Source organism: Leopardus geoffroyi, chromosome C1, assembly GCF_018350155.1.
Source record: "Leopardus geoffroyi isolate Oge1 chromosome C1, O.geoffroyi_Oge1_pat1.0, whole genome shotgun sequence".
NCBI lineage: Eukaryota > Metazoa > Chordata > Mammalia > Carnivora > Felidae > Leopardus > Leopardus geoffroyi.
Window position 1 is genome coordinate 186,188,347 of NC_059328.1, and position 18,326 is coordinate 186,206,672.

The 18,326-nt window shown below is 38.9% G+C and overlaps 1 protein-coding gene across 4 annotated transcripts in view; it reads left to right on the forward strand.

Annotated features, from left to right (window-relative positions):
• The window catches only part of MAIP1 (matrix AAA peptidase interacting protein 1), a 39,183-nt gene that overhangs the window by 12,601 nt on the left and 8,256 nt on the right, over window positions 1-18,326 (forward strand). For 2 of the 4 annotated variants that reach the window (XR_006713081.1, XM_045480646.1), the window contains exons 5-6: window positions 9,027-9,044; window positions 9,695-9,964. Coding sequence is in view for 2 of the 4 variants with exons in the window: in XM_045480646.1 (XP_045336602.1) it covers window positions 9,027-9,044; window positions 9,695-9,743 (67 nt within the window). In the remaining 2 variants the exon portion in view is untranslated. Of the gene's footprint in view, window positions 1-9,026; window positions 9,045-9,694; window positions 9,965-18,326 lie in introns of those variants that run through there. The other 2 variants (XR_006713082.1, XM_045480647.1) reach the window with 1 other exon arrangement.

The window sequence follows — 18,326 nt, forward strand, 5'->3', positions numbered from 1 at the left end:
ATATTAGCATTGGGTCACTTGTATATGGCTTTTATGATCTTGAGGTATGCTCGTTCTATCCCTATTTTCTTGAGGGTTTTTATCAAGAAAGGATGCTGTATTTTGTCAAATGCTTTCTCTACATCTATTGAGAGGATCAGATGGTTCTTGTCCTTTCTTTTGTTGATGTGATGGATCATGTTAATTGTTTTGTGGATATTGAACCAGACTTGCATCCCAGGTATAAATCCCACTTGGTCGTGGTGAATAATTTTTTTAATGTATTGTTGGGGCCGGTTGGCTAATATCTTGTTGAGGATTCCTGCATCCATGTTCATCAGGGAAATTGGTCTATAGTTCTCCTTTTTAGTGGGGTTTCTGTCTGGTTTTGGAATCAAGGTAATACTGGCTTCATAGGAAGAGTTTGGAAGTTTTCCTTCCATTTCTATTTTTTGGAACAGCTTCAAGAGAATAGGTGTTAACTCTTCCTTAAATGTTTGGTAGAATTCCCCTGGTAAGCCATCTGGCCCTGGACTCTTGTTTTTGGCAGATTTTTTATTACTAATTCGATTTCCTTACTGGTTATGGGTCTGTTCAAATTTTCCCATTTCTTCCTGTTTCAGTTTTGGTAGTGTATATGTTTCTAGGAATTTGTCAATTTCTTCCAGATTGCCCATTTTATTGGTATATGATTGCTCATAATATTCTGTTATTATGGTTTTTATTTCTGCTGTGTTGGTTGTGATCTCTCCTCTTTCATTCTTGATTTTATTTATTTGGGTCCTTCCCTTTTTCTTCTTGATCAAACTAGCTAGTGGTTACTCAATTTTGTTAATTCTTTCAAAGAACCAGCTTCTGGTTTCGTTGATCTGTTCTACTGTTTTTTGTTTTTTGTTTTGGTTTTGATAGCATTAATTTCTGCTCTAATCTTTGTTATTTCCTGTTTTCTGCTGGCTTTGGGTTTTATTTGCTGTTCTTTTTCCAGTTCTTTAAGGTATAAGGTTAGGTTGTGTATCTGAGATCTTTCTTCCTTCTTTAGGAAGGCCTGGATTACTATATACTTTCCTCTTATGACTGCCTTTGCTGCATCCCAGAGGTTTTGAATTGTGGTGTTATCATTTTCATTGACTTCCATATACTTTTTAATTTTCTCTTTAACTGCTTGGTTAGCCCATTCATTCTTTAGTAGGATGTTCTTCAGTCTCCAAGTATTTGTTACCTTTCCAAATTTTTTCCTTTGGTTGATTTTGAGTTTCATAGCATTGTGGTCTGAAAATATGCACGGTATGATCTCAATCTTTTTGTACTTACTTAGGGCTCATTTGTGTCCCAGTATATGGTCTATTCTGGAGAAGGTTCCATGTGCACTAGAGAAGACTGTATATTCTGCTGCTTTAGGATGAAATATTCTGAATATATCTGTTAAGTCCATCTGGTCCAGTGTGTCATTCAAAGCCATTGTTTCCTTGTTGATTTTTTGATTAGATGATCTGTCCATTGCTGTGAGTAGGGTGTTGAAGTCTCCTACTATTATGGTATTACTATCGATGAGTTTCTTTATATTTGTGATTAATTGATTTATATATTTGGGTGCTGCCACATTTGGCGCATAAATGTTTACAACTGTTAGGTCTTCTTGGTGTATAGACCCCTTGATTATGATATAATGCCCTTCTGCATCTCTTGATACAGTCTTTATTTTATTTTATTTTATTTTATTTTATTTTATTTATTTTTTTCAACGTTTATTTATTTTTGGGACAGAGAGAGACAGAGCATGAACGGGGGAGGGGCAGAGAGAGAGAGGGAGACACAGAATCGGAAACAGGCTCCAGGCTCTGAGCCATCAGCCCAGAGCCTGACGCGGGGCTCGAACTCCCGGACCGTGAGATCGTGACCTGGCTGAAGTCGGACGCTTAACCGACTGCGCCACCCAGGCGCCCCTACAGTCTTTATTTTAAAGTCTAGATTGTCTGATATAAGTATGACTACTCCGGTTTTCTTTTGTTGACCATTAGCATGAAAGATGGTTCTCCATACCCTTGTTTTCAATCTGAAGGTGTCTTTAGGTCTAAAGTGGGTCTCTTGTAAACAGCATATAGATGAATCTTGTTTTCTTATCCATTCCATTACCCTATATCTTTTGATTGGAGTATTGAGTCCATTGATGTTTAGAGTGAGTACTGGAAGATATGAATTTATTGCTATTATGATGCTTGTAGAGTTGGAGTTTCTGGTGGTGTTCTCTGGTCCTTTCTAATCTTTGTTGCTTTTGGTATGTATGTATGTGTGTGTGTATATATATATATATATATATATATACACACATACACATATATACATATGTATATATGTGTATATGTGTATATATATATATATATATTTTTTTTTTTTTTTTCCATCTTTTATCCCCTTAGAGAGTCCCCCTTAAAATTTTTGCAGGGCTGGTTTAGTGGTCACAAACTCCTTTAATTTTTGTTTGGCAAACTTTTTATCTCTCCTTCTATTTTGAATGACAGCCTTGCTGGATAAAGAATTCTTGGCTGCATAATTTTCTGATTCAGCACACTGAATATATCCTGCCACTCCTTTCTGGCCTGCCAAGTTTCTGTGGATAGGTCTGCTGCAAACCTGGTCTGTCTTCCCTTGTAGGTTGAGGACTTTTTTCCCTTGCTGCTTTCATGATTCTCTCCTTGCCTGAGTATTTTGTGAATTTGACGATGATATACCTTGTTGATGCTCAGTTTTTGTTGAATCTAATGGGGTTCCTCTGTGCTTCCTGGATTTTGATGTCTGTGTCTTTCCCCAGGTTAGGAAAGTTTTCTGCTATGATTTGCTCACATAACCTTCTACCCTATTTCTCTCTCTTCCTCTTCTAGGACCCCTATGATTCTGAGGTTGTTCCTTTGTAATAAGTCACTGATTTCTCTAATTCTTAAATCGTGTTTTGCCTTAATCTCCCTCTTTTTTTCTGCTTCATTATTCTCTGTAAGTTTGTCCTCTATATCGCTGATTTTCTGTTCTGCCTCATCCATCCTTGCCGCTGCTGCATCCATCCGTGATTAGAGCTCAGTCATAGCATTTTTAATTTCATTCTATTTTTTACTTCTTTTATCTCTGAAGAAAGGGATTCTAATCTATTTTCTACTCCAACTAGTATTCTTATTATCGTGATTCTAAATTCTGGTTCAGACATCTTGCTTGTATCTGTGTTGGTTAAATCCCTGGCTGCCCTCTCTTCATGCTCTTCCTTTTGGGGTGAACGCCTTTGTTTTGTCATTTTGAAGGGAATAAAGGAATTAATGATGTAGAAAAATTAAAATTAAAAAAATATTAAAATTAAAAAATTAAACACACACACACAAATCGAATAAATGATGCTAGATCCTAGGTGTGTTTTGGTCTGGGTGTTGAAAGTGGTTGAAAGGGTTGGGGGTGGGGGGGAGAAAAGAAAAAAAAAGGAAATTGAGAATTTGAAAAATTGAGTACACTGTAGTAGACTAAAATGAAGTGATGGGAGTAAAATAGAATTTGAAAAAATATACACAAAAGTAAAGAATATAGTAGGAAAAAATTAAAGAAAATATTTTTAATAAAAATTAAAAATAAAAATGAATTATTTTTCTGTATTCAAGAAAAAAATGAAAAAGGGAAAAAGATTAAAAAAATAGTTTGAAAATTTGAAAAAGTGAATACCCTGTAGTAGACTAAAATAAAATGATGGAAGTAAAATAGAATTTGAAAAAATTTACATAAAAGCAAAATATATAGTTAACAAAATTAAAGAAAAATATTTTTAATAGAAATTGAAAGTAAAAATGAAGTTTTTCTCTTTCTGCATTCAAGAAAAAGAAAAGAAATGAAAAAGAGAAAAAAGAAAAAAAAAGGAAATCATTTGAAAATTTGGAAAGGTGAATACACTGGAGTAGACTAAAATAAAATGGAAGTAAAATAGAATTTGAAAAAATTTACACAAAAGTAAAAAATATAGTAATAAAAATTAAAGAAAGATTTTTAATAATTGAAAATAGAAATGAATTTTTTCTCTTTCTGTATTCAAGAAAAAGAAAATAAGCATAGAAGAGAAAAAAAAATTGAATAGATGGAGCTGGTAACAGATTGAAGTAGGACTGAAATTACTTTGTTTTCCACTAGAAGTCAAACTATGTAGTGCTGTATAGTCCATAAACTAAGCAGCCGGTGTGATTTGTGTTCTCGAGGAGTGAAGTTGGCCCAGTTAGGCGGGGCTCAGTGTAACAGCTCAGCTCTCCACTAGATGGCACTGCTAGCCTACTGGGTGGAGTGTTGTGGCGCTCCTAGGTGCTTGTGCACATGCATGGGATCGGTGAAAATGGTGCCACCCAGCTACCCAGTCTCTAGTTTGGGAACTCTGTTCTCCAGGATCAGCAATCACGCACCTGTCCTCTGTCTTCAGCTTTGTCCACTCCCCACTTTTTCACTCTCCGTGACCAGACCCCAGGCAGTACCTCTCTCCCGAGTTTTGTCTCAGATGCAGCTGTTTTCCCTGACCCCTTACTTCTGAAGGACTGCGGCTTTGACCCGTTCCGCCCCTCTATGGGAGGGTCTCACCAAGCAATGACCGAATGAGCAGTGGCCAAATGTCGGCTGCACCCAGGAACGCTTGCTGGACCCTGCTGCTGCCGGTGCCCTGAGACTGCAGCCAGGTGCCAGGTGCCAGGTGCCAGAAAAAGTTCACGAGTTAGTGTAGCAGCAGCTTTTCAGGGATTATGGGAAATCACATCACACATCTGGCACCAGGCTTTACCCTTAACCACCTTGTTCCAGCACCAGTGAATGTGGTCGTTTTCTGGGGTCTGCTTGGACCAGGTGGCTTCAACAGTCTCTACCAAATGTCCTTCCGGCAGTGGAACTGCTTTTTCCTGTGTGGCCTGAGAACCTCCCGGACCCCACTCTGTTCCTGGGGATTCGCCCTTCCCACCAGAGCACCACCAGGTATCGAGCTGCAGAGCTGCAGCCTTTGCGATCCCCTTGTTTACAGTCTTAATGGAATTTAAACCCTCTCCTTTCTCCTTTCTCCCTTTTTAGTTTGGTCCCTGTGGCTGTTTCCAATTTTCCACTTTCTCTCCAGCTGCTTTTGGGGAGGGGTGCTTTTCTTGTATTCTCTCCCCCCCACCCAGTCTCCATCCTCTCTCCACTTGCAAAAGCACCTCCCTTCCTGTGCCTTCTCGCTCCCCAAGTTCACTTCTCCGCACCGGGTGCCTGCTGAATTCTGTGGTTCAGGTTGTGCAGATTGTTGTGTTAATCCTCCAATCAGTTTTCTAGGTGTGCAGGATGGTTTAGTGTTGGTCTGGCTGTATTTCATGGATGGGAGACACACAAAAAAACTTCCATGCTGTTCCCCTTCAGTATCATTTCTAATGTTACCTATATTATGTATATACATAAGCTAATTTTATAGACAGTAAAGAAGGTATTGAAAAAACTACACATTTCTAAATTAATAGTCCTTAAATATTTTGTGGTTAATACATCTATACCAATAATTCAAGTATGTCTAAGATTTATTTTTAAAAATCACTGCTGCTATTTGATTACCTCTGTTCACTAGCTAGTTGAGAAGGACTAGATGGAATTCTGTATCGGTCACTGCAGAACTAAAGATCAATGAAGTTGAAGCTTACTACAAGCACCAAGAGAAAAATACTACAACAGTGCCTCAGCCACCTCTGGGATAATATCAGGTCTTCTAACATTCTTGTATTTCAAATCCTAGAAGCTGGGGTAGGGGAGACAAAAACAATGTAAGAAATAATGTCTGAAAATTTCCCTAATTGATGAAAACTATAAACTCACAGATCCAAGAAATTCAATAGGAAGGGTGACACATAAAGAAAACCTCTCTAAGGTATACCATGATCAAACCAGAGAAAATTGTAAAGCAGCTGGAGAAAAAAAAAAAAGGATACATTCCATACAGAGAATGACTATATATGTCTTTTCTCAAAGTGGAAATTAGAGACCTTGGTATAACATCTTTAAAGTGCTTAAAGAAAAAGCCTGGCAACCTAAATTATATATTCAGCCAAAATATCCTTCAGAAAAGGTGAGAAAAGACTTTTTCAGACAGGGAAAAGATGAGTAAATTTGTTGCCAGTAGACCAGCACACCTGGTTTATAAGAAATGTTAAGGACCAATGCACAGAATGGAGTTCAGAAATAGATCCATGCCTATTGGACATTTGGTTTTTGACAAAAGTGCGAAAGTAATTTAGTAAGGAAAAGGCAGTCTTTTTTTTTTTTTAAGTTTATTTATTTTTGAGAGAGAAAGAGCGTGCATGTGTGTGCATACGAGTGGGGAAGAGCCAAAGAGGGGATGAGAACCCCGATGTGGGGCTTGATCCCATAAACCATAAAATCATGACCTGAGATGAAATCAAGAGTGGGACTCTTAACTGACTAAGCCACCCAGGCACTCTGAAAGGTAGTCTTTTTAACAAATGGAAAAATTACATATTCAAATGGGAAATAAAGCTCAACTTTTGCCTCACACCATACGTAATTTTAGTACAAAATTGAGATTGTGAAATGGGTAATAGACTTAAATAAAAGCTAAAACTCTAGAAATTCTAGAGAGAAATTGAATTTTGAAATCGCTTTCTTTTGATAGACAAAGATTTCTTAAGACACACAAAGCATGAATCATGAAGAAAAAAATAATTGGAATATATTAACATTAAAACTTATGCTATATTTGGGATAAATATACTCGACAAAAGACCTATACTTGGAATATATACATAATGCTTATAGGTCCATAATGAGCTAAATATTGAGCAGGGAAAAGCTCCAGCCTAATTCCAAGCCGCTGAGGCTTCCAGCTATCCACTGGAACTCCCTGCTGGCTTCAAGGCTGCACAAAAGGCAAAGGGCCCACCTTCAGGGCTGATGTGCCAGGTTATTCCTGGGGTCAGAACATCCTCATGGAGCAAGAAAGAGGCCTTCTTCCAACAACCTCCAGTTAAAATCTGTCCTGGCCTCTGATAGAAACCCACTAAAAGCAAACATGCTGTATGACCATGGGGAATCACCAGGAAGGCTCTCTCCAGTTATCTAAACTGCAAGAGAGATCTCACCTAATAAAGGCTTTAAGGAAATTAAAAAAAACAAAAAAATGTCAATGGATGTTCCATGAAAGACATTAAAATTGCCAATAAACACATAGAAGGATGCGCTACACCCTTAGTCCATAGGAGAAGAAAACCACATGGAGATACCACTACAAACCCACCAAATGGCTTCAAGAACAAAAACTGCCAGTACCAAATATTGATGAAGATCTGAAGCAGCTGGAACTCTCTAATATTGTCAGTACTCAAAATGGTACGGCCATTTGGAAGGTATTTTGGCAGTTTCTTATAGAGTTAAACATGTGCTTACCATAGGATCCAGCAATTTTATTCCTAGGTACTTATCCAAGAGCTGTGAAAACATACATCTACACAAAGTGTTGAATGTTCATAACAGCTTTTTTCTTAATGACTCCAAACTGGAAAGACCCCCAAATGTTCAGTAGATTGATGGATAGACAATCGAGTGAAGGAAGCCAGATACAAGAGAGGACTTACTGTATAATTATATTTTTGTGAAATTCTAGAAAAGTTAAAACATGTTCATTGCAGCATTATTTACAATTGCCAAGGTATTAAATTGGGAGCCAGTTATTTTATCTAAAGGGACATAAGTTTGGTTTGATTTCTAGCTAGTTTACCATTTAAAGCTCTTTGAAAATGTTCAGCTACATGTTAGAACTCTCCAAATTGGCAAATTTCCATTTCATTGTACTTTTTCTGATTAAATCCCCTATTTTAGGTGTGAGCCCAGTCATGCTAAGAGAACAAAGTTCCTTTCTTTCAGGTGGTGGGTGTACTCTGTCTACTCTGTTTAAAAGTTTCCTGAAATTTATTTTTAAAGTCTGTTATTAATTTATCATCACTTCCTTTACAATTTTGAATCTGCCTTCAATTATCCATAACAGAAAAATGACATGTCCCTATGTAGTGCAATTCATATATATATTTTTTCCCCTTTTGAAGCCATTTTCTTATACACAGTTGGGTTATTTAAATCTCCTCCTGCTGTCCCCCATCCTGCTGCTTTTAATCATTTTTTTGCTTTTTGAGAGGCTAGAAATTAAGCAAGCTAACTGTATAAATTAGATAGCCAGGGAAGATACATATACAGTAAAACCTTGGATTGCAAGTAACTTGTTCTGCGAGTGTTCCACAAGAGGAGCACACATTTCTGGGGCACCTAGGTGGCTCAGTTGGTGAAGCGTCTGACTTTGGCTCAGGTCATGATCTCACCATTCTTGAGTTTGAGCCCTGCATCGGGATCTGTACTGACAGCTCCGAGCCTCTCCAAGCCTGTGTCTCCCTCTCTCTCTGCCCCTCCCCCACTCATGCTCTCTCTGTCTCTCAAAAATAAATAAACGTTAAAAAAAAAAGATGAACAAGCATTTATAGTAAATTTTAACTTGATAAATGAGCAATGACTTGAATTACAAGCAGTATGTGACGTCCAATGTCGCCTGATCACAACTGGGCCAATGGTTCTCTCTCTCTCTCTCTGTGGGATTGTGGGTGATCGTCTCCTATGCTTGGATGCTCAGTCTCAGGGTATGGTGTCTGGCAGAAATTAATGATTTTTCACAACGTTGGAAGGTGCCCACAACTGGCACCAGTGTAATTTTTGTCACTTCAAAGCACATATGGAGAGTCCTTTCTTTTTCCATGCAAGAGTAAGCTTAGGAATGCTTTGCTTCATTCTAGGTCAGGCTGTCTAGAGATATAGACCCTTTCCTCTGCTGTCTTATTGCCAGTTACATTAAATACAGTATATTACAAGAGTTTATTAGTAAGTACTGTAGTCAACATCTGTGCAAGCGAATATAATGGCCCCATGCAGAAAAAGATTCCATTGAGCCAATAGATAGCAGTGATTCCATTAGCAATAGTGGAAGTCGTCCTGCACAGTAACCTTCCTCTCTCTTTTCTCTCTCACACCAGCCACAAAGGTTTTCAAAGGTAAGTGCAGTTAATTTGTTTTTCTTATATTTTGTATTTTCTTTACTATTTTATATTATATTACAGCATTGTAATAATCTGTATGTGAATATTTTGGGTTGTGGAATGAATCATCTGAGTTTCCATTTCTTATGAGAAGTTCACTTTGATATATAAGTGCTTGTGATTTCAAGCATGTTTCTGGAACGAATTATGCTTACAAACCAAGGTTTTACTGTATGTATATATATATATATATATATATATATATATATATACACACACACAGACACATGCAATATATATACAGTATATATATACAGTGTATATATATATATATACTATATATATATACACAGTGTGTGTGTGTGTATATATATATATATATATATATATATACACTAGTATGTAACATATATATCCTATTATGTGTGTGCTATATATATTATATAATGCTCTATATATGATATATAATAAAATATTTCCTGGTATACATGTGCTAGAGAGAGAGGGAGAGATGGAGGGAGAGATTTTAAGGAATTGGCTCATGTGATTGTGGAGGCTGGCAAGTTCAAAATCTGCAAGATAAGCAAGCAGACAGAAGACCTAGGGAAGAGTTGATGCTGCAGTTCAAGACAAAAGTGGTGTGCTGACAGAATTCATTCTTGCAGGGGAGTGGTATCCGTCTTCTTCCGTGAAAGCCTTCAACTGATTAAATGAGGCCCACCCACAGTATGCAAGAAAATCTGCTTTACTCAAATCTCCTGATTTAAATGTTAATCTCATCTAAAGATGCCTTTATAGAAACGTCTAGAATAATGTTTGGCCAAATATCTGAGTGTAATGACCTAGCAAAATTGACTCATAAAAATAACTGTCACAGGTACAAGATACAACTACATACTCTCTCCTTAGAGTCAAAAAACATTAACATTTTGCCATAATGTTTGCTCTTTCTCCCACCTCTCTACATATACAGTTTTTATCTAAATCATTTGAAAGTAAGTTTCAGGCAGTGTATATTTCACTCCTAAATATTTCAACATGCATTTCCAAAAAAAAAGGACATTATCCTACATAAATATCAGAACATTAGCAATAATTCCACAATATCATCTAATATTTAAGCCAAGTTTAAAGTTCCACCAATTGTCTTTAAAATAACTTTAAACCGGGGCGCCTGGGTGGTGCAGTCGGTTGAGCGTCCGACTTCAGCCAGGTCACGATCTCGCCGTCCGTGAGTTCGAGCCCCGCGTCAGGCTCTGGGCTGATGGCTCAGAGCCTGGAGCCTGTTTCCGATCCTGTGTCTCCCTCTCTCTCTGCCCCTCCCCCGTTCATGCTCTGTCTCTCTCTGTCCCAAAAATAAATAAACGTTGAAAAATAAAATAAAATAAAATAAAATAACTTTAAACCAAGATCCAATCAAGGTTTATACATTGCATATATTTATCATGTTTCTTAAGTTCTTTTAAAACTTTTAAAGGAGAGGAGCACCTGGGTGGCTCAGTCAGTTAAGCGTCCGACTTCGGCTTAGGTCATGATCTCACGGTCTGTGAGTTCAAGCCCTGCGTCGGGTTCTGTGCCGACAGCTCAGTGCCTGGAGCCTACTTCTGATTCTGTGTCTCCCTCCCCTCAGCTCCTCCCCTGCTCACACTCTGTCTCTCTTTCAAAAATAAAGATTAAAAAAACATTTTTTTTTCAAACTAAAAAAACTTAGAATATCCTTCATTCATTTTTATGACTTTGTAATTTTGAGGAGTCTAGGGTAGTAAACACATAGCATGTCCCATATATGGAATATGTGTTGTTATTTTATTATGGTGTCATTTCTGTAAGCTGGCTGGAACTTAGGGCTAAAGGTTTGATTAGATTCAAGTTAAACATTTTTGGCAAGAATATCCTACAAGTGATCTGTGTACTTCATATCATATATATATGTATGTATATATATGTGTTTGTGTGTATATATATATGTATGTGTATGTATATACACATATATATGCACATACACATATATTTACACACATATATACACATATATACACACATATATATGTGTGGTAGGCTGTATAAGTCTCCAGAGATGTTTATATCCTAATGCTTGGAATCTGTGAATATGTTACCTTACATGGCAAAATGATAGTTTGCAGATACCGTTAATGATCTTGTGATGGGGAGAGTATCCTGGATTCTCTGGGTGAGCCTGATGTTATCACAGGGGTCCTTATAAAAGGGAAGTAGATAGGTTAGAGTCAGAGAGAAGGAGATGCAATAATGGAAGCAGAGGTGGGAGTGATGCGAGGCCGTCAGAGCCAAGGAATGTAGACAGCATCTAGAAACTAGAAAAGGCAAGAAACAGATTTGCCCTAGAGTCTGCAGAATGATAACAGCCATGCTGACCCATTTTAGACTTCTGACCTCCAGAACTATAAAATAATAAATCTGTGTTGTTTTAAGCCACTAAGATTGTAGTAATTTTTATGTCGGCAAGAGGAAATTAATATACAAGATGATCCTTGCATGAATTTCTATTACAGTTTGCAAAATAATGATTCTCTAATTCCATAATACCTTCTATTGGCACTCTATAAAACAGAGCCCCTTCCCTTCAAAAAAATAAATCACCGCAAACTCATGATTTTTAATCATCCAATGTAATATCAATTATAGTTAATGTTCTCTTGATGCTTAACTAGTCCCCATTTTGGCTAATGGGAGCCCCTATAATTTGTTTACTGTGACAGGTTAAAGACTATCATCACCCTGTTGTTTAGTTTTTGAATGCTTCTGCATTTTTTAGCATAACAAAATGTCCCAGGATCTTCCTATTTCCTGCCTCAGACTTGAAAAAAATCAATGTTACCTCAAAGAATCATGATTTCTTTTCAGAATGATTGCTATAGACTGAATGTGTCCCTCTCAAATTCATATGTTAAAATCCCAACCCCCAATATCATGTCATTAGGAGATGAAGCCTTTGGGAGGGATTCAGTAATGGGGGAAGAGACCTCATGAGTGGATTAATGCACTCAAAATAGAGACCCCAGAAAGCTCCCTAACTCCTTTGCCATGTGAGGACACAGTGATAAGATGGCCATTTACAGTCCAGGAAGGGGATTCTCACCAACACTGAATCTGCTGTCACTTTGATCTTGGACCTCCCACTCTCCAACTATGAGAAATAAATGTTTGTTGTCTAAGCCACCCAGTCTATGGTATTTTTATTACAGCAACCTGAATGGACCAAGACAGGATAATGTTTAGAAACCAAGTTTTGGGTATCTTGAAACATTGAATATCTGCAAGAGAATGCTCATATTTATATATATTTGCAAATTCGGATCATTTATCTAAAGTAACTTTGGGGCAGCTAAATGTAGACTGTTTTCTTTTATTTCTGTCAACATTTAAAATAATTCCTTCCCTTTCACTCTCTATGCCCTGACCCAGATTTATTTTGGTTTATAGGACTTATCATATTTGCCATTGTAGTATATATTACTTTGTTGATTTATTCCATTGTCTGTCTTTCCAACTAAGGCAAGGACTTTGTCTATCTTGTTCATTGCTGTATTTCCTGGGCCCAGAACAATATCCGGTACATGGCAGACCTCAGGAAATACTAGTTGAATGAATAAAGCAATGAGCAAGCCTCACTACTACTGAGTTTCCATGCTCACATGACAGGAACATTTTCCCTCCTGCTTTTGATTTGATGCCCTAGCAAGGTGTATGTAGTTTCTTCTATTATGTATAATCCCCTTCTCAATGGGTAAATGGTATAATTTGATAGGTGAACTTGCTTTTACAGTCCTATAATAAATGTCATTTATTCTAAATACCACACGGTGGCGCTAATTGTGTATGGAATCTAAATGCCAGGATGGGCAGTAAATTTGATAGGGTCTGAAGTCACTGAGCAATGGGAAGATGGCTTTGCTTACTGGCAGATTTTTCGTAGATGGATATGTTGTAGGAAACTGCTCAATAAAAAGTTTAATAGACAGAATTTGTTGATGTTAAAAGGGTTAAGTGCATCAGTCAAATCAGAGGGAACTTACCTACATCTCTTCTCTGATTGCTGGAACCACAGATTTTATCATTGAGTTCTGCTGTGATTACCCCCATCCTCAGAAGGTTTTTTTTTCTGGATGGTGTAGTATGTCAGGATAATATAGATTATGCAGTAACAATCAATCTCTAAATCTCAGTGGATTCAAACAAACAAACAAAAGGTATATTTTTTGTTCACACTATGTGTCCAGTAAGAGATACTTGGGGGCTGAGCTCCGCAGTGGTATCACCTGCCCTCCTGGACTCAGCTGATGGTCAGCCTCTACCTGATATGATGGTAAATGAGACACTACCTCTGAAGGATCTCACATGAGCAATTAAATACTAAACCTGGAAGTGATACAGTTTATTGGCCAGAACATGACCCTTCTCAACTACAGAGGTCCCCCAAGTACAATTTTATCATGTGGCTGGAAGATTGAGAAGCATTGGGTAAGCAGTAACAATAGTTAGCACATGTTGCAGGTAACGATCTCTCTTGTTTTAATTCTAAGAATGGCTATTGTAGAGCCAATTAACTCATACTATTACATCAGAAAGATCAGGAAGCTCAGGAGAAAAAGGAACTTCCCAGATCTTCTGGTGACTTATTAGTTGAGAATTATTTACTACTCTGCTATAGGAGCCTGAAGGTGAAGGTCTCTATTTCTATATACCAATGATTGCAGATCTTAAACCAGTGTTAAATGAAAAAGGCCATAGAACACCTGAATTCCATTTTCTTCATTTGATGAGATCTACCAAGGTTCATTAAAACACCCCTTTGAGGGCTAGTATCCAAAATCTATAAAGAGCTCACCAAACTCCACACCCGAAAAACAAATAACCCAGTGAAGAAATGGGCAGAAAACATGAATAGACACTTCTCTAAAGAAGACATCCGGATGGCCAACAGGCACATGAAAAGATGCTCAACGTCGCTCCTTATCAAGGAAATACAAATCAAAACCACACTCAGATATCACCTCACACCAGTCAGAGTGGCCAAAATGAACAAATCAGGAGACTATAGATGCTGGTGAGGATGTGGAGAAACGGGAACCCTCTTGCACTGTTGGTGGGAATGCAAATTGGTGCAGCCACTCTGGAAAAGTGTGGAGGTTCCTCAGAAAATTAAAAATAGACCTACCCTATGACCCAGAAATAGCACTGCTAGGAATTTACCCAAGGGATACAGGAGTACTGATGCATAGGGGCACTTGTACCCCAATGTTTATAGCAGCACTCTCAACAATAGCCAAATTATGGAAAGAGCCTAAATGTCCATCAACTGATGAGTGGATAAAGAAATTGTGGTTTATATATACAATGGAGTACTACGTGGCAATGAGAAAGAATGAAATATGGCCCTTTGTAGCAACGTGGATGGAACTGGAGAGTGTGATGCTAAGTGAAATAAGCCATACAGAGAAAGACAGATACCATATGTTTTCACAATTATGTGGATCCTGAGAAACTTAACAGAAACCCATGGGGGAGGGGAAGGAAAAAAAAAAAAAGAGGTTAGAGTGGGAGAGAGCCAAAGCATAAGAGACTGTTAAAAACTGAGAACAAACTGAGGGTTGATGGGGGGTGGGAGGGAGGAGAGGGTGGGTGATGGGTATTGAGGAGGGCACCTTTTGGGATGAGCACTGGGTGTTGTATGGAAACCAATTTGACAATAAATTTCATATATTGAAAAAAAAATAAAAATAAAAATAAAAAACCCCTTTGATGCAGGGCATCTGGATGACTCAGTTGGTTGAGCATCTGACTTCGACTCAGGTCATGATCTCACGGTTTGGGAGCTCAAGCCCCATGATGGGCTCTGTGCTGACAGATCAGAGCCTGGAGCCTGCTCTGGATTCTGTGTCTGCCTCTCTCTCTCTTTGCTCCTCCACCACTTGTGCTCTCAATCTCCCTCAAAAATAAATAAATGAATTAAAAAGAACAAAACCTTTTAGATTAATGGGGGCATCAAACAAACTCAAAATTGATTGGCTAAGACTTCATATAGTGTCAACCTTTATTATATATTGTTTATTTTTTAAAGTTTATTTATCTTTTTTTTAATGTTTATTTATTTTTGAGAGAGAGAGAGACAGCATGAGTGGGGAAGGGGCAGAGAGAGAGGAAGACACAGAATTGGAAGCAGGATCCAGGCTCTGAGTGGTCAGCACAGAACCCCATACAGGGCTCGAACTCACCAACAGTGAAATCGTGACTTGAGCCAAAGTCAGACACTTAACCAAATAAGCCACCCAGAAGCCCCAAGTTTATTTATTTATTTTGAAAGAGAGAGAGCTTGAGCAGGGGAGGGGTGGAGAGAGAATCCCAAACAGGCTCCATGCTATGACTGCAAAGCCATACAACGCGGGTCTCCATCTCACGCATCCTGAGATCACCAGCTGAGCTGAAATCGAGAGTCGGATGCTTAACCAACTGAGCCACCTGGGCACCCCTATAAGTTGTTTATTGCTTCAAAATAATAAATTTAAGAAACTTAGATAAAATAAGACCTTATGAGAGTACTTAATCTTGGTCATTCAATCTCAATTTGAGTAGATTATGCAAATATCGATGTATCATTAGGATTAGTTCTGACTGCGTGAAATAAACTTTTAAGACCATGACTTAAATAATATAGAAGTAGTTGATTTTTCTTACACACAAAGTCCAGATATAGGATTCTTTGGACTGGTATGCCAACTCCATAGAGTTGGGCGTCTCCACAGAGTTGGGAGTCTCCACAGAGACGCTCTTTGGGCGTCCACGCTTCTTCCAGTCACCATTGCCTTCCTGAGAGTATGACCCTTGTCCTCATAGTACAAAATGGCTAGTGGAGCTCCAGCCACTAAATCCACATTCCAGTGGCAGAATGGCGGGAAGGAAAGAATAAGCAAAGATATACATCAGTTGTCTTTTAAGATGCTTTCCCAGAGATCATACAAAACCCTTCCACTTAATTTTGTTAGCTGGGAATTAGTCATACGACCATACACAATTTTGTTAGGTCTGGGAAATACAGTGTTTTAGCTGGGTACATTTAATTGCCCCAAATAAAACTAGGGGTTCTAAGACTAAAGGAAGAGGAAGACGCAACTAGCAATTTGCTCTAATTAGGTTACTTGAATCGTGAGTGTGGACTCTGGTAGATGGCTGACAGGTTCGCCTTGCCAGATTTGCTGACTGAGAACGAGCTTTTAGAGACCCCACATGCTTTCCAGCTGGGGTCTGGTAGTAGTCCTAAACATTGCCCAGCTAGTTTTTAAAACCTTGATGTAATAGAGCACCCAGAGAAAATTTTGATTCCAGAGTGGCTTAAGGATGCTCCAGATAATATATCCAGACCTTTGAGGGCTCACTTCCTGTTGTTTACACCACACACATTCCTGCCTGGAGGACTCTGGATATAGTTTACCCCATATTCAAAAATAGAAACCTCCTCTTGACTGTCCTCCCCTCCATTTTATAAACCAAATCAGTCTATTGGACATTCTATCAAAATTTGCCTCATACACTTGCTTAATAAATTACAACTCTGGTTCAATTTTGTATGAGTAGTAAAGTATCCTGTGATACTTTTTGCCTTCATGTGAAGAAATCCATCAGGAACCGTGGAAAAAGTACCTAATCAGATCCTTTGGTGAGACTTTCCTTAGCCTCTGACTGTGAGTGCAGAGGAGATATGGGCAAAGCTGCATGGGTTTAGCGGAGCACCCTGTCTGCCCCCTTCCCCGCCCCCTATCCTGGCTTTATCCCTCCTCAGAATGTGCATTGCGATACAGCATCCTACTCAGGGCAAAAGCTCTGATGGAGCAAAATATGGTTGATCTCAAACAGAAACAGCAATTCCAATAATTGGCTAATTTATTGTTAACTGATTTATTGCTAGGAAAGAGGCTCCCTCTTATTGCTCCCTAAAGGAGGAAAAAGACCAACTTAAAATTTACGCCACATAGGGGCGCCTGGGTGGCGCAGTCGGTTAAGCGTCCGACTGCAGCCAGGTCACGATCTCGCGGTCCGTGAGTTCAAGCCCCGCGTCAGGCTCTGGGCTGATGGCTCAGAGCCTGGAGCCTGTTTCCGATTCTGTGTCTCCCTCTCTCTCTGCCCCTCCCCTGTTCATGCTCTGTCTCTCTCTGTCCCAAAAATAAATAAACGTTGAAAAAAAAAATTAAAAAAAAAAATTTACGCCACATAACAAATCATGTATTTTAGTTACCATCAGGTGCTTTGAGGCAACATTTTTTCCTAGGGAGTACACCACGAGGCAGCATTGTCCAAAAGAAGCCATTCTGTGTGGCCTGATTGGAATTTCACTTGCCTTTCTACCTCCTTCCTCAGCTCTAGATTCCTATTCTGCTCCTGAGGCACATCCAGGTTGTCCCTACCGTGGTATCTCTGCAAAACCTGTCCCTTTGCCAGCTCCATGCTCTTTGCTCAGATCTTCAATGACAGAAAGTTCCAGTTTAAATGTCACCTCTTCTAGGAAGACTTTCTGCTCGTCCAGTCTGAAGCAGCCCGACCTGATTATGCTCTGTTCCTGCTTTATTTTTCTCACAGCATTTACTGTCATCCAGTAGTTTCTTGTTTATTTATTTGTGTATTGTCTGGCCTTCCTCCACTAGGATGGGGGCTTCTGATTTCAACTTAGTGACTCCTCATATCTGGCAAAATACTCTTTACCTCATTTGTGTTCGGTTCAGGGCAGAGTTTCTTAACCTCAGACCTACTGACACTTGGGCTACACACTTCTTTGTTGTGGGAGGAGCCGTCTTGTTCACTGGAGGGTATTTAACAATATCTCTGGCCCCGAGTTGTGACCACCAAACACGTCCTTGCAATTGCCAAGTGTCCCCAGGGGAACAAACTCGCCGTCAGTTGAAGAACACGGGTTTAAGCTATTGGCTGCTGTGTTGCCGTGTTGGTATTCAGGAGGCAGTATTGTCGGAGAGTGATGGTACCTTTCATTTAGCGATTGCTACAGATATTGGGCACTGTTCTGTGGGTTTTACATGTAATCAATGCAACATCCCTTACTACAGGTACTGTTATTATCCTCAGTTTACAGATCAAGAGACTGAGGCACAGAATGATTCATTAACTTGTCTAAATTCACACCATTAGTAGGTGCTACAGCTTGGGATTCAAACCAGACAACAGGGTCCCAGACTCTGTGCCACGTTGAATGGGTAGTGCTTTGGGTATCTCACTGTCCTGCCTCTGGTGGTGGAGACTGGGCATCAGATG